Genomic DNA, 18,158 nt, shown 5'->3' with positions numbered 1-18,158 from the left:
GATTAATGTACTGATTGAATAACATCTGGGATAGGGTACAGCCCTGTCTCATTCCCTTCTCAATCACTGCTCCCCTTTCATGCCTCTCAGCTCATAACCACCATCAGGTTTCTGTACAAGTTGTACATGGCCTTTTGCTCCCTGTATTTTAATCCTGCTATCTTCAGAACTTCAAAAAGATTTTTCCTTTTAGCATTATCAAAAGCTTCCTCTAAATCTACAAATGCTATAAACGTAGGTTTGCCTTTCCCTAATCAGTCTTCTAAGATATCTCATATGGCCTGTATTGCCTTGTGTGTTACTACATTTCTCCGGAATCCAAACTGAGCTTCCCCGAGGTCGGCTTCTCCCAGTTTTTCCATTCTTCTGTAAAGAATTCAAGTTAGTATTTTGCAACTATGATTTGTTAACCCCTTAATACCTGAATAAATTTCTAGATGAAAGATCAAAATCAAAACTTGTGGCACTTTTAGAGGTACTCAAAACACCGAGGAAGATGCAGAACTTGTCAGAAGCATTGGTAGCTTCACACAGAATCAGCTTTTACCAGCACTGGCACTCAGAAACAATTAACCTTCCAATTACTAGCACAGCATTGGTATCATGAGAATTTGCGACACTTGGAATTAAGGAATTACACTGATAGTTTGGTAATTTACACACCTGCCAGCAACTGCTTTCTTTGAAATTGGGATTATTACATTATTCTTGAAGTATGAGGGCATTTTGCCTGTCTCAAACATCTTGCACACCAGACAAGAGAATCTGGTAATGGCTGGCCCTCCCACAGCTATCAGTAATTCTGATGAAATATCGTCTACTCCTGGGGCCTTGTTTTGACTTAGATCTTTGAGAGCTCTGTTAAATTCTTCACACAATATCAAATCTCCCACCTCATCTTCATCTACATCCTATTCCATATCTATAATATTGCCATCAAATTCATATCCCTTGTATAGACCCTCTATATGTTCCTTCCACCTTTCAGCTTCCCCTTGTTTGCTTAGCACTGGTTTTCCATCTGAGGTCTTGATATTCATATAGCTGCTTCTCTTTTCTCCAAAGGCCTCTCTAATTTTCCTGTAGATGGTATCTATCTTTCTCCTAGTGAAATATGCTTCTAAATCCTTACATTTGTCCTCTAGCCATTCCTGCTTAACCATCTTGCACTTCCTGTCATCTGATTTTTAAAACGTTTTATTCCTTTTTACTACACCTTTTCTTTTTACCTATTTGGTCCTCTGCTGCCTTATGCTGTTTCATCTCTTAAAGCTACCCATTCATCTTCCACTGTATTCCTTTCTCCTGTTCTATTCAGCCATTGCCTAATGTTCCCTCTGAAACTCTCAGCGCCCTCTGGTTCTTTCAACTTATCCACATCCCATCTCCTTAATTTCTTATTTTTCCAATTTTTTCAATTTTAATCTACAGTTCATAACCAAGAAGATTATGGTCAGAGCCCACATCTGCCCTGGAAATGTCTTGAAATTTAAATTGGTGCCTAAATCTCTGTCTTATCATTATATAATCAATCTGAACCTTCCAGTGTCTCCAGGTCTCTTTCATGTAAACTTTCTTTTATGATTCTTAACCCAAGTGTTAGTGGTGATTAAATAATGCTCTGTGAAAAATTCTAGCAGGCAGTTTTCTCTTTCATTCCTGTCCCCCAATCCATATTCACCTATTATTTTTCCTTCTCTTTCTTTTCCTACTACCAAATTTCAGTCCCCCATCACAATTAAATTTTCACCTCCTTTAACTATCTAAATAATTTATTTTACCTCATCATGATTTTCTTCAATTTTTTCATCATCTGTGGAGCTATTTGGCATATAAACATTTACTGCTGTTATGGGCATGGGCTTCATGTCTATCTTGGCTACAATAATGCATTCACTATGCTGTTCACACCTACTCCTGCATTACCCCTATTTGATTTTGTATTTACAACCCTGTATTCACTTGGCCAGGAGTCCTGCTCCTCTTGCCACCAAACTTCACTAATTCCCACTATACCTACTTTCAGCCTATTCATTTCCATTTTTAAATTTTCTAACCTATCTGCCCGATTAAGGGATCTAACATTCCACACTCCAATCCTTAGAACACCAGTTTTGTTTCTCCTGACAACATCTTTTTGAGTAGTCCTGAGACAGAGACCCACATGAGGGCACTATTTTACCACCAAAATACTTTACCTGATTGGGTACCATCATCATTTAACCATAAAGTAGAGCTACAGGGCCTTGGGAAAAATTATGGCTGTAGTTTTCCCTTGCTTTCAGCCGTTCACAGTACCAGTGCAGCAACAACATTTTGGTTTATGTTACAAGGCCAGATCAATCAACCATCCCAATTGTTGCTCCTGCATCTACTGAAAAGGCTGATGTCCCTCTTCAGGAACCATACATTTGTCTGGCCTCTCAACAGATACCCCTCCGTTATGGTTGAACCTTTGGTATGGCTATCTGTCTCACAGAGGCATGCAAGCCACCTCACCAACAGTAAGGTCCATGGGAAGGGGGGGGGGGAGGGAGAGATATTTCATGGGATAATCCCATAGGTCCATTTGTAGGTAAAGTAAATGGCAGACTTCAGTTCATACTGGGAAAATGTGGTCGACATACATAGCACACTATTTACAAAACGCTTGTGTGTCTCCTATTCCTAAGTGTCAGGACACATACCAAACAGAACTAAGGGGGATATTGAACATATTCAAAGAAGGGCAGCCTGAAAGTTCACAGGTTTATCTGACTCTCAGGACAGAGTAGAGAAATGCTGTAAAATTTTGTTTGACAAACTCTTCAAGATTGAGAACTATCACCACATGAAAGTCTACTTACAAAACTTCTAGAGTCAGATTATAGGAATATACTGCAGCCACTATCTATCACTCACTTACAGACTGCAAAGACAATATTAGACTAATTACAGACTACATAGAGGTATTTAAACAGTCATTTTCTTCACAATCCACACACTAATGGAATGGGAACGAAATATGTGTGGTACAATAGTAAGTAGCCTTTGTCATGCACTTCACAGTGATTTGTTGAGTACATATGTAAATAGCTGAGTCGGTCCAATACTCCATTTTGTACTCAAGAATAGGTAGACAGAAAATTTGGACTTGGCATGTTAAATTTATAATCCAAGTATTAGCATTTCTACAATTATTCATGAATATAATATTTGGAAGTGAATATATAACAAAATAGGCATATTTGCTAAAATGGATAAATTTCTACTTGTAATCATCAATCTACTGTCTTGTTTAATGTGGCCTGTCACAAATTCTTCTCCTGTGCCAACATTTTGTCACATTTCCTCATCTCCATCTTCCCCTACAGTTTTTACCCTCTATAGATCCCTCATGTACAAAGGAAGTTATTCCTCAGTGTCTCAACATGTGACCTAATACCTACCCCTTCATTTTTCCAATTTTTCCTCTTCTCTACCAATTCTGCAGAGAACCTATTCATTTCTTATCTTATCAGTCTACCTAATTTTCAACATCACATGCCAAATGCTTCAACTCTCTTCTTTCCCAGTTTTGAAAGATTGCATGGTGTTACTAGAGTTCATCAAATTCTGACACAGATGGATATCTAGCGTAGATGTACATAAAACAGGAAATAAGTACCAGGTATAATCAAACATCTGCTGCATCATGTATTGTAAATAATTTGTTACACAAATAATATCCACCGTGCATTGCTACTGCTGACATATAAGCACACATACTTAAAGTACAGGGTGATTCAAAAAGAATACCACAACTTTAGAAATTTAAAACTCTGCAACGACAAAAGGCAGAGCTAAGCACTATCTGTCGGCGAATTAAGGGAGCTATAAAGTTTCATTTAGTTGTACATTTGTTCGCTTGAGGCGCTGTTGACTAGGCGTCAGCGTCAGTTGATGCTAAGATGGCGACCGCTCAACAGAAAGCTTTTTGTGTTATTGAGTACAGCAGAAGTGAATCGACGACAGTTGTTCAGTGTGCATTTCGAACAAAGTATGGTGTTAAACCTCCTGATAGGTGGTGTATTAAACGTTGGTATAAACAGTTTACAGAGAATGGGTGTTTGTGCAAAGGGGAAAGTTCTGGATGGCCGAGAACGAGTGATGAAAATGTAGCACGCATCCAGCAAGCATTTGTTCGTAGCCCAGGAAAATCGACTTGCAGAGCTAGCAGAGAGCTGCAAATTCCACAATCAACTGTATGGAGAGTCCTATGAAAAAGGTTAGTTATGAAACCTTATCGTCTGAAATTGGTTCAAGCACTGTCTGCAGCTGATAAGATTAAAAGAATCGATTTCTGTGATTTTATCCTTGCTCAAATGGAAACAGATGAATCTTTCATTTCAAAGATTGTGTTTAGTGATGAAGCAACTTTCCACACTAACGGGAAAGTCAACCGTCACAATGTCTGTATATGGGGCACTGAGAATCCGCGGGAAACAACTCAGTATGAACGTGACTCGCCTAAGGTGAACGTTTTCTGTGCCATTTCAGCCAATAAAGTTTTTGGTCCCTTTTTCTTCGAAGGTGCTACTGTAACTGAACTACAGTATCTGGAGATGTTAGAGAATTGGCTGTTCCCTCAGCTCGAACAAGAAGCACAACAATTCATATTTCAGCAGGATGGAGCGCCACCACATTGGCACTTATCTGTCCGTAACTACCTGAACGTCAACTACCCGAGGCGATGGATCGGCCGCCAGGCAGCCCGTGACAGAGCACTTCATCACTGGCCTCCAAGAAGCCCTGATCTTACCCCCTGAGATTTTTTCTTATGGGGGTATGTTAAGGATATGGTGTTTTGGCCACCTCTCCCAGCCACCATTGATGATTTGAAACGAGAAATAACAGCAGCTATCCAAACTGTTACGCCTGATATGCTACAGAGAGTGTGGAACGAGTTGGAGTATCGGGTTGATATTGCTCGAGTGTCTGGAAGGGGCCATATTGAACATCTCTGAACTTGTTTTTGAGTGAAAAAAAAAACCTTTTTAAATACTCTTTGTAATGATGTATAACAGAAGGTTATATTATGTTTCTTTCAATAAATACACATTTTTAAAGTTGTGGTATTCTTTTTGAATCACCCTGTACAATTTGATATAAATGTTGTCCATTATATATTTATGGTGAGCAAAATATCTGCTTTATTTATTTTGTGCACCGTATGATACCAGTGTGCTAAATGTGATGCTACAGAAGAATGACAAAGATTAGATGGGTAAATCATGTAACTAATGAGGAGGTACTGACTACAACTGGGGAGAAGAGTAATTTGTGCCACAACTTGAGTAGAAGAAGAGATCGGTTGGTAGGACACATTCTGAGGCACCAAGGGATCACCACTTTAGCACTGAAGGGAAGTGTGGAGGGTAAAAATCGTAGAGGGAGACCAAGAGATGAATGCACTAAGCAGATTCAGAAGGATGTAGGTTGCAGTAGTTACTTGGAGATGAAGAAGCTTGCACAGGATAGAATGGCATGGAGAGCTGCATCAAACCAGTCTCTGGACTGAAGATCACAACAAGATACCAATGCATATTTCTGTTGGAAAGTGGTATTGGGTTTTTTGAAAGTTGGACTGCTGTCTGTCACTATAGGTAACTATAAAAAGTATTCAGATCTGTTTATTTACAGAATAAGATGTGAAATAATTCTGTGAAAATGTATCTAAAGCTAATTTAGGTATTGCATTAGATCTCTTACTTCCAGTTGTTTTTGTCTCTTTCATGGCAGTTCCTATTTTCAAAGATAATAACCATCACCACATCATCATCATAATCATCATCATCATCTAGTACAGTTCCAGCCTCTGGTCAAGTCTGTTTGGATCACAAACCTCTCCATTGTCTTCTGTCTCCTCAGCATTTCTTTGCCTCCAACTTGATCCAGTCTTATCTTTTCTTTCACACACAGCCCTTCACTCCTTCCAGCCACCTGTCTCTTGGTTATCCTCTTGGTCTTTCCCTGTTCCTTTTTATCTCACATATCTTCCTCAGTATCATCTCCTCCACTTGCTTAGCATGTCCATACCATATAAACCTTGACTCCTCTATCCTATCCCATAATAGTTGCTCCTTCACTAATTCTCTGATGGTCTCATTTCTTAACCTGTCTATCCTTGTCACTCCAATACTATTTATCAAAAATTTCATCTTACTAGTTTATATTTTGTTTCTCTCTCTTCTTTTAGTTAGACAGGTCTCCATGATTTGAACATAGCATACCCAACGTATAACCCTTTTACTGTTTAGAGGGACATCCTTGTTCCACATCAGGCTTGTGACACTCTTCCGGAATGTTTCTGACTGTCCCTCCTTCTTCTTAATTTCTCTGGTGTTTCTTTCATTCTCCAGTGTTACATCTCCCAGACACTTGAAACTCTCCACCTTTCTCTGTTGTACTCCACCAACTGTTATTACAGTTGTGTCTCTTCCTTCCTGGTTGTGATCATCATTTCACACTTAGTTATGCTAAATTTCATCCCATTCTTCATTGGCCCTGGACTTGACTTGCGTTTATCATGAATCTCTCGCCAAATTGAAAGTCTCAAGTGACTGAAAAAAATGTTTAAGTGACTCTCAAAAGTAAGAAAGGTAAAACAACAGATCCAAAAAATTACTGACCAGTATCCTTAACATTGGTTTGTTGCAAAATTCCTGAGCGCATTCTAAGTTTGAATGAACTCAACTCCCTTGAGAGAGAAAAACTTCTATCCACAAAGATAAAGGGCAACACACAGATTCTGCATCCTTAAGGTTGCTGAAAGCCTTTGACTCAATGCCACAGTGCAGATTGTTAATGAAGTTTCGAGTGTATAGAAGAGGTTATCAGATATGTGAATGGCTTGAAGACTTTGTAAGTAATGCAACCTAGTGCACTGTCCAAGGTGGCAGATGGCAGGTTTTCATCAGAGACAAAGGTGTCATAAGAAGCATCCCATGGAAGTGTGATAGTATCTCTTTTGTATTCTATATGCATAAACGATCTGAAGTGTAGTGTCGGCAGTTATCTGCCACTGCTGATGATGCTATAGAGCATGGCAATAGCTATCTGCTATTGTTTGCTGCCAATGTTATAGTGCATGGGAAAATGTCATCACTGATTGACTTTAGGAGGATAGGGGTGACTAGGATAGAATTTCTATTTAGTACAGTGAATGGCAGCTTGCTCTAAATGTGGAAAAGTGTAAGTTAGTGCTGATATGTAGAAAAAACAATCTTGTAATGCTTGAATACAGTGTTGGTGATGTGCTGCTTTACATGATCATGTCAGTTAAATATTTAGGTGTAATGAGGCAAAGTGAAAAGAAATGGAATGAGCACAAATGGTCAGTTGTAGAGCAGGCAAATGAAACCATGTGCAGAACACTTGAGCTACTCATTCCTGAGTAATACTTAAATGTCTGTGACCCAAGCCATATCAAATTAAAGGAAAACATCAAGACAATTCAAAGGTGATCTATTAGATTTGTTACCAGTAGGTTTGCCCAACATATGAATATTTGTGAACTCAAATGGGGATACCTGGTGGGGAGAAATCATTCTTTTCGCAGAACACTATTGAGAAAGTTTAGAGATCCAGCATTTGTGACAGACTGCAGAAGGATCTTACAATGATAACATACATCTTGCATAAGAACCATGAAGAAAAGATTAGAGAAATCAGGACTCATATGGAAACATACAGCTAGTCATTTTTCCCTTGCTCTATTCCCATGAAATGGGATTGTAAACAACACTGAGAACTTTGCCAGCTTTCAAACAAATCCTTTTTCAGTGATATAGAGTACACACACACACACACACACACACACACACACACACACACACACACACACACACATGTGTGTGCATGCACATATGTACGCTACCTTACATTTTGCTGGCTAATTAAACTGTGCCGGCACTTCACCTCCACTGACATGAGGGATTGAGTTGGGTGAAATAGGCAAGGAGAGAAAGGGCGTGGAGAGTGGGAGGAAGGGTCTGTAAATGGTGGCTGATCTGATATCTGGGAGAGAGAAGTGGTAGGCGCATAGGATAGGGATGCAGGAGGGAGAGGCTGCTTTCCATTTATTTCAATGTATTAAATAAGCACTGAAACTGTGAACTCAGTTAATTTATTGCACAACAGAAAGAATAAGATAATGCTAAATAATCAGAAACAAATATTTCTTCAGACGTTAATAACAAAAATAAGAGAATGAAAGGAAGTTAGAAGATGTGTACAAAAGACAAAACACTCAGAATCTCGTATTGAGAGAGAGAGAGAGAGAGAGAGAGAGAGAGAGACATGAAGTTTGGAGGGGGTTCAAATAAAGACATTAAAGAACAGTAGTTATGGCTCATATTCTGAGAGTGTGTGATATGTTTAAGAAATGACCAGAATCAGAATATTAAAACAAAATACAAGCATGATAGACAAGAACTAGAAGACAAGTATATTGTAGGGTAGAATGAGGAATGAAGGAAATGGAATGCAAAACAGAAGACAGGTAAAACAAAGCTGAAGAAGTCTTTCTTACAAATAAGTTGCAGAAAATATCCATGCAATATGAAGGGCAGTAAAAAGAGTTATATTTTACAATATCTTTAAACACAGTTAAATCTAACATGCCATGGCATTTAACATACCTACCTGTGTGACTTCTGTGGTTGTGTTTTTGGAAATAGTTTTGCTACCGAGATAGAAACTTCGTATCATTTTGTTTACCTTGGGCAAGTCATTTAGTTTGATTGTATAATTGTAATGCATTATCAATGGTGCTATTTCGTTGAACTTGGTGTCTAATTCATGTAACTGTTCCTCATCATTCAGGAAGCCTGTATTATGAAGATAAAACGTTATTAATAATGGTACATGTCTTAGAACAAAATGGTAGTATTTTTTACACACACAGAAAGATGGAAAAAAATATGCTTACCAAATGAACAGCAGACAGACAACACAAGTTAAAAAAATTTCAGGATCAGGGCCTTCTACAACCACAAAATGACATAAAAGTACACAAAAGATGAGGATTATTTAACAGATTGGATAGGACATTCCTAGAATATTCCTGGGCAGAGAGCACAAGATCAAACAGAGTGCTATGGGACATCACTATCAAATGTGATAGATAACTATAGCAAAAGTATATATGTAAGGCACAGTGGAACCTCGCATAGTGGACATAATTTGTTCCAGAATCTTACTTGTATTGCAAAACACTCATTAAGCAAAACAACTTATCTCACATAAATTAATGTAAAATATGATAATGCATTCTATGCAGAAAAAGTACTAAAAGTTTTATCTTATTCATGCCATTTATTCAAAGTAAATTATACCTTCAGTATTATGTGTTTTATTTTTCACAATATATAAATAATTCTTTTTTACCCAGAAGCTATGCATAGTCATTTGTTTCTGCCGATGCTTCAACACATGGCAAAAATGCAACACAGCATTATCACCAAATAAAATTGTACCACGTGCAGCCACTGCTTTATTGGGGTTGTGATTTTCAATGTATCATGCAATTGATTCCCATGCTTTCAGCATTTCTCTTACTGCACCAGAAGATTGCTGCTTTGCTGTTACTGCCTCCTCCTTCTCCTCTGAAGAACTTTTTTCCACAGCTTCCTGCAATGAAACACACTGCAACTCAATATTTATTAGCTGTGATCTTCCATAAGCTCATTGATATCATCATTATCCACTTCCAGTCCCATCCTCTTGACCAAAGACACAATCCTGTTGACTACAGGCTCCACAGATACTGACTCAAGTGCCTCAGGGTCACATTTGACAATGCAGTCTAGCCAAAGCTTCTTCCAAGCAGAAATGAGAGTTCTCTTGGTAACCCCTTCCCACACCTTTTCAATTATCTTGATGCAGGCAATGATGTTGAAATGATATTTAAAAAAACATCTAAGAGTGAGATTGGTAGCTTCAGTTAACTCAAAGCAATGCTCAAAGAGTGCTTCAGTGTAGAGCTTCTTAAAGTTAGAAAAAAATCTGCTGATCCACAGGCGGGAATAATGGAGTAGTGTTGGGAGGCAGAAAATGAATCTTGATGAATTGAAATTCTTCAAGGATGTGGTCTTGTAGGCCTGGAGAATGGGCAGGAACATTGTCCATAACAAGTGAGACATGAAGTGGCAGATTCTCAAGCAAATATTTTTACATCAAAGGACCAAACACTTCATTGATCCAATCACAAAAAGATCATGTGTCATCCAAGCCTTGTTGTTGGACCTCCACTTTACATTTAACCTGCTCTTCTGGACTTTACACTTCTCAAAAGCTCATGGAGCTTCTGAATGGTAAACAAGCAGCAATTTAATTTTCAAATGACCACTTGCATTGGCACGGAATGGCAGTCTGAGACAGTCTTTCATTGGCTTGTGAATTGTCAATGCATTCTCCTCTACCATTATAAAAGTATACATTGACATCTTTTTCCAGAGTAGACACGTCTTGTACAATTCTGTACAACCTGTTGCATCAGATAACCCTCAGAATCTACAATCATCCTGAAGTTGCTGATGAAGTCCTCTACTGCCTTTGTGTTGGAGCTGGCTGCTTCACCATGCCTGACAATGCTATGGATCTGGTTCTTCTCTTAAACTTACTGAATGACCCACGGCTTCCCTTAAACACTTCGGCCACTGATGATCCTGGCATCTTCTTAATGAGGTTGGCAGAAATCATTCTCGTCTTCTCACATGTGATGTTCTCATTAATAGGGTCACCTTGCAATTGCTTTTCATTTATCCATATAAGGAGCAACCCTTAAACATCATCCAGAAAGCAAAACCATTGTTTAGATACTCTTTGTCACTCCCTTTGAAGCGTCTGTCTCCTTAATCTTGTCCTTGTTTTTGAGGATGGTGCAAATAGTTGATGTAGACTGATTGTATGTGTGTGCTAAATCAGCAACACTCACACCACCTTCATGTTTTTCAATGATTTTATGTTTCATTTCTAAGATCATTTTCTTTCTCTTATGGTCACATCTTGTGGCTTTATCTTCAGGGCCATTTCTATGAAGGTTATTAAAATTTGCACACAAAAAGCACTGTGTGAACACAAATTAAAAAAAAAAGTGTGATCTCAAGCTGTACTAATATGGTAGCAGAAAGAGCACTAAACTCATACTGCAGTACATACTAAAGACATTGTTCATATGCTACAGCTGACAATGAAAGGCATTCAAATTGTTGTACATTTCCCCCATTGCATGTGAATGGCTGGTGATGTTGCCTAAATCGTTGTCGCACATTATGCGAAATATCGCTCATTAAGCAAGGTTTTTTTTTTTTTTTTTTTTTTTTTTTTTTTTTTTTTTTTTTTTTTTTTTTTTTTTTTTTTTTCCCCCCCCTCATTATGAAAATTGCACATTATGGGAGGTGCTCTTTAAGTGATGTTCCACTGTGATAGGAAAACTGGAGCAGATCAATCAAACCAAAAACTGGAACCTGAAGAAAAGAATATGAAAAAAATGAGAAAGGAAGTTTAAAACAAATGGGAAAATATAATAAATAAAAAAGTAAAAGTGAAAGAAATGGGAGAAGAAGAAGAAGTGAGTTTCAAAAGAATTAGTTAATTCTGGAATTTAGGAAGGACCTGGGAAGTGAAACTTTTTGAACAGAAAGTAAGCAGTGAAGTGGGCTCATTATTACATCTTATTGCATTAGCTCTGTCTGTGTACATGGATTATATTAGCTCATATTTTAGCCTATCTGGGAATCTGCCATGAATCATTTGCTGATTCCACAATTCTATCAGGTCAGTACAGTATTTTAACTTTCTCCTAGAAGTATTAAAACCCTCCAATCTGACCCTCTCTCTTAGGTGGCCACACACTGGATGTTGCAAGCCAGGACAAGGAGGGAATGTTGGAGAAGTAAAATCTCCTTGGTTTGACTGGCCCAGCTGGTAGCACCTTGACAGATCCTCTTGCAAGGGTTGTTGTGAGGACTACAGTAGTCAGTGAGGCGAATAGGATCAGCCAATCACCGATACACTACAAGAAGTGGAAGAAGAAGCCCTCTCTGTCATGGATGGTACATAGGGAAGATTCATGCTAGAGGAAGGCATCAGTCCCACAGTAGCCACAGTCAGTGGAATCAAAGAGATTAGTACAGCAACTGCAATGACACCACAGTACAGCATGTGGAGATGGAAGAAGTCATGGAGAAAGAGATAGCCACTGCCTATATACTGTATACTGGAGCACTATCGCGGAAAATAGGACGAATATTGAGGAAACACCGAGTAGAATCTGTCTTTTGCCCACTAAATCAAACATGAGTATTATTGGGAAGTGTCAAAGACGATCTTGGTTTGCGGAAGACCGGCATATACCAGATTATGTGACAATGTGGAAAGACTTATATTGGACAGACAGTGCGCACCGTCGAAGATCGTTGCCGAGAACATCAGAGGCACACTCAATTTGGATTCCCCAAAAAGTCGGTGGTCGCAGAGCATTGTTTGTCCGAAAATCATGAAATGGACTACCAACATACCAGGATCCTGGCACAGACATCTAAATACTGGTACAGTGTTATTAGAGAGGCTGTTGAAATTCATACCAAGGATGGACTCATCAACCGAGATTGCGGCTACAACCTCAGCAGGGCATGGAAACCAGCACTGAGTCTAATTAAAAAGATGCTCAGCAAAGGAAACGAATGGGTGACTAGGATGGACGAGGCAATTACACTGTCGCCACCACAGACGCCAACACCAGCGTGTTACCGATTGCTGACGCGCAGGCGTGGACCACAGAGAGGGGATTTAAGACAGACACCCACCCTTAGGAGCTCAATTCATCAGCGCACCTGATGATGGCGACATGTCTGATCACCGAAATATTGTGCCCGTTGGACACTGTAGACCGGCAGTACACCTGTGGACTGTTCGAGCAAGAAATACGCCGGGAGAAACTGAAGTATCACAATATTATCATTGTCATCATTGTTATTTCTATTATTTTTGCTTCTCAATAATTTGAATGCATTTGTAAAAGTAATAATTAATCATATATAAATTCATCAGGATGCAAAAATCATTACTCTGTAAGTTGCTGCGTTGTGAGTTTTTACGTCTCTGTTTTTCCTGGCCTAACATGTTTTGGCATACATTAAGAAGGAGTCCACTCTGTCCTCAACACTAGTTCATAGGCTACTTTGTGCAAAGTGATGCTTGTTGGTTGAGTCTGTTTTGATGACTTGTGAGAATGTGATTGGAAATATTAGGCAATAGTACAGAGGAATAAATATATGCAGAACACCTTTGACATTTATTATAAATATTAATCACAAAAAGTGAACCTGTTCATGTTAAAGCAACCAGTACTAAAGAGTAAAATCTTCATGACAAGTAAGCCTACTTGAAGAAGAAACTACAATGGATTTATTATCCCATTTTTATGCAAACAATAATGTTTCCACTTTATGCTCCACTGGTTTACAATACCGGAGAAATGTAAAACAAACCAAATCATTGTCCAACCAAGGCTTAAGAAGACATTTTTAAAGGTTGTTGAAAATCAGTCAGACATTAGAAATGGTGCTGTGAGACATAATATTAATACTATATAGATTAATCTTTTAAAACTTGCAGGAATAAAACTGACAGAAAATAAATATTGTGTAACTGTAAAACATGATTCAAAAGAAACGCCACAGAAAATACTGATGGGAGCAGCAATAAAGCAATTGGCTTGATCAATGTCGGCAGCATATATGGAAGTGTGATGAGAAATACAAAAGAGTTTTTCTTTAAATTCAGTCTTTTTATTCAACTTCTACTCTGCAAAAGTGTAGGAATCACTGAACAAGAGACATATGAGAAAGCAGAAATGGGTGGGTGTGAGAATTTAGAATTGAGTGACTCAGAATTGATAAGTTTTTTGTTGGAACTATTTGAGCAGTCATAATTACAAAAGCAGGAAAAATTCTGCAATGTGGAACAATAAATCATGATTATGAATCAGTCAGTCAATAATCTTGAACAGTCTATGGAATCATCATCCAGTGACATTCAGAATTTTGAGAAGAAAATAAAGAATATTGCTTTGAAAAATGACAATGTTGATGGAAAAGATAAGACAAAAATGTAGACAAAATTAACATGGGAAAGGTGCATACTGAAAATAAAATCATACATGAATTGTCAGTAACTGAGAGCTTGGAGATTTTGTCAAAGGGGCATTGATAGTTGACAGTTATGAAGTAAAAGTTCACATGGAGAATGTTGAAGACAAAAGTTGAAAATATAGATGAATATGTGACTGAACTAGAATATATTTTGCTAGCCCTGTGATGTATTTGAAATACCTCTCAAAAAGAAACACATAAGTAACTAATTTAATGATGTAGAAGTTGTTGCTGATAGTGAAGTGGACAATTTGTATGAAGATGTTGTAAATACAATATGTGATCTCAGTGTAGAGATAAATGTTTTTCTGGCTGAAAAAAGGTGAATCCTTAGATGAACTGTCAAAAGAAATGAACTTCCAACTTTAGTTACTGAGAAATGTTTGAAACTGGTCATTTGCAGATTATTAATATGGAAAAAGGTATCTGAAGTTCTCAAAACTGTATTTCTTTCAGAAAGGTTCTTTGTTGTCAACTACAGCTTAACTTGTGGTTGAAGCACTTGAATGATTTTTGTAGCCAGTTTAGAAATAGTTGCATACAAGTTTGTGGTAATGCTGTGAACAATGTGAATTTGTACATAACGCTCAATTCTGATGCAAAATTTTGTAATTTAATTCACATATTTCAGCACCTGATCGGAAATTACACAAAATTATTCTGAAACAACAATGTAACAATGCTAATAATGTGCCTAATTTGCAAGGAATACTTGATTTTGGTGAATTCTAATGATTAACAGAAGAATATGGAAGAACACAAAAGTTATTAAAGGTAGTACTGGAGTCATAGATCTGAAAGAAAGCCTTTATCATGAGTAATAGCTATTTTGAACCATTATACATATAACGTGAAGTATTTCATAAACACTGTAGGAAAACGGATTTATGAAAAGCCAGAGTAATTAATTTAAAATAAATCTAACAAGGAAGAAACCAATATTATATGCTCTTGTTCGTAGCCAGGCACAAGACCATTAATCCACTAATTCATGAAGTAACTGTTAACTTTCAAGCCAATTTAAAAAAAATGTTAACTGATTCTTTAATTTCCATTAACTTTCTATGAGCCCATTAATCACTGATTACATACCTACTATTTATGATCAAAATGATACTGCACTGGCCACAGAAACTATGTTCTGACAAGTTTGGACCAGTCAGGTGTGTGGCTATGCCATGGTTTGCACAACTGATGTAGGCAATCGAGTGTGAGCAAGAATAACGAGGTGTTAGCTGTTTATTGTTGTTGATTTATTGAGTTTGCATTAAGTACTAATTTTTGTTATTGGACTGACTGTTGAAACTCAGTCTTGGAATCAGATTCTACCCCTATAATTGATGAAAATCCATGGCTGCATTTACGTGATTCGTGATTATGTCAGTTTTGTATCTACATCTACATCTACATTTATACTCCACAAGCCACCCAGTGGTGTGTGGCAGAGGGCACTTTATGTGCCACTATCATTACCTCCCTTTCCTGTTCCAGTCACATATGGTTTGCGGGAAGAACAACTGCCAGAAAGCCTCCGTGCTCTCTCGAATCTCTCTAATTTTACATTCGTAATCTCCTCGGGAGGTATAAGTAAGGGGAAGCAATATATTCAATACATCATCCTGAAATGCACCCTCTCGAAACTTGGACAGCAAGCTACACTGTGATGCAGAGTGCCTCTCTTGCAGAGATTGCTAAACATCTCCGTAACACTATCACGCTTAAAAATAACCCTGTGACGAAACGCACCACTCTTCTTTGGATCTTCTCTATCTCCTCTGTCAACCCGACCTGGTACGGATCCCACACTGATGAGCAATACTCAAGTATAGGTTGAATGAGTGTTTTGTAAGCCACCTCCTTTGTTGATGGACTACATTTTCTAAGGACTCTCCCAATGAATCTCAACCTGGCACCTGCCTTACCAACAATTAATTTTATATGATCATTGTTCTGTACGCATACTCCCAGATATTTTACAGAAGTAACTGCTACCAGTGTTTGTTCCACTATCATATAATCGTACAATAAAGGATCCTTCTTTCTATGTAATCGCAATACATTACATTTGTCTACGTTAAGGGTCAGTTGCCACTACCTGCACCAAGTGCCTATCCGCTGCAGATCTTCCTGCATTTCGCTGCAATTTTCTAATGGTGCAACTTCTCTGTATACTACAGCATCATCTGTGAAAAGCCGCATGGATTCTCTGACACTATCTACTAGGTCATTTATATGTATTGTGAAAAGCAATGGTCCCATAACACTCGCCTGTGGCACGCCAGAGGTTACGTTAACGTCTGTAGACGTCTCTCCATTGAGAACAAGATGCTGTGTTCTGTTTGCTAAAAACTCTTCAATCCAGCCACACAGCTGGTATGATATTCCGTAGGCTCTTACTTTGTTTATCAGGCGACAGTGTGGAACTGTATCGAACGCCTTCTGGAAATCAAGGAAAATGGCATCTACCTGGAGCCTGTATCCAATATTTTCTGGGTCTCATGAACAAATAAAGCAAGTTGGGTCTCATATGATAGCTGTTTCCGGAATCCATGTTGATTCCTACAAAGTAGATTCTGGGTTTCCAGAAATGACATGATACGCGAGCAAAAAACATGTTCTAAAATTCTACAACAGATCAATGTCAGAGATATAGGCCTATAGTTTTGTGCATCTGCTCAATGACCCTTCTTGAAAACTGGAACTACCTGTGCTCTTTTCCAATCATTTGGAACCTTCCGTTCCTCTAGAGACTTGCAGTATATGGCTGTTAGAAGGGGGGGGGGGGGCAAGTTCTTTTGCGTACTCTGTGTAGAATCGAATTGGTATCCCATCAGGTCCAGTGGACTTCACTCTGTTGAGTGATTTCAGTTGCTTTTCTATTCCTTGGACACTTATTTTGATGTCAGCCATTATTTCGTTCCGATTGGGAGAATGAATACTTTTTGATTGTAAACTATGCTTGCCTAAAAATGAACAGTTAGGGCTCCCAATTCAATCCATAACAATTTGAAACAACACGTAAGGAGAGCACATCAAATGGTCATAGCAGGGTCTAGTCAAGGAAAGCCAAAAAGAAATATCAGTCTTGCTAATTCAGATATTGACAGTGGAGCCAATAGCAGTAACAGAATATGGCAGAAAAACATTGGAGAGTCTTTTGGCATTGCTGTAATTGTCATTGGTGTGTCTCAAGCTAGTGTGGACTGAAATTTTTTGTTAAGAATATGATTCCTTCACGTGTTGCTGAATTGAAGTCACTTGAGAAGTTGATGAAAACTTTAAACCCCAGCAGAAGATCAATTTTGAAGAGAATATTGGGCAGATATATCACTGATGAGCACACTTTATCAAATCAACACCTTACTTAGTAAGTAGATACTTTTTCATTGAAATTCAAACTGACCTACCTATGTGTATTTGACGAGTACAAGTCACTACTTTAAATTAAAAAAAAAAAAAAAAATAAAAATAATAATAATAATGATTGACAACAAAGATAATCTTATCTTCTATTTCTATGACCAGTGCTTTAGTCTTTCTTGCACAAGGCCTTTAAAACCTAATGTACCAATCGACATCATCTTATCAGTATAGATATTACTTTTATTTTGCTCAGGTTACATTTTGTGATCTTAGCAAAGCCTTCGATTGTGTTGAGCATATTTCACTCCTCAACAAACTAGTTTATTACGGAATCACAAACAGTGAAGTTGACAACATTTTTGAATCTTTCCTCTGCAACCATAAACAAATTGTCTGTAAACAGAGATCACAGCTAGCTGAAGTTAAGTGTGGTGTGCTACAAGGCTCAGTATTAGGACCTCTGCTATTTATCCTAATGACAAACGATCTACCATCTTACATAAATACTAACTCCATTCTCTATGCAGATGATACCACTTTTTTCAATATCAGCTCAGACATGGATATGCTCCATACTGTGGCAAATGACACAATATCACAGGCATCAGTATGGTTTTG

General features: G+C 38.0%; 1 protein-coding gene across 1 annotated transcript in view; it reads right to left on the bottom strand.

Annotated features, from left to right (window-relative positions):
• The window catches only part of LOC126180959 (esterase FE4-like), a 166,063-nt gene that overhangs the window by 41,215 nt on the left and 106,690 nt on the right, over window positions 1-18,158 (bottom strand). Inside the window, exon 9 of the mRNA XM_049924733.1 lies at window positions 8,665-8,849. Coding sequence (XP_049780690.1) covers window positions 8,665-8,849 — 185 coding nt within the window. The remainder of the gene's footprint in view (window positions 1-8,664; window positions 8,850-18,158) is intronic.

The sequence above is a fragment of the Schistocerca cancellata genome, chromosome 1 (assembly GCF_023864275.1).
Source record: "Schistocerca cancellata isolate TAMUIC-IGC-003103 chromosome 1, iqSchCanc2.1, whole genome shotgun sequence".
NCBI lineage: Eukaryota > Metazoa > Arthropoda > Insecta > Orthoptera > Acrididae > Schistocerca > Schistocerca cancellata.
This window is presented reverse-complemented; position numbering and strand designations above follow the sequence as displayed.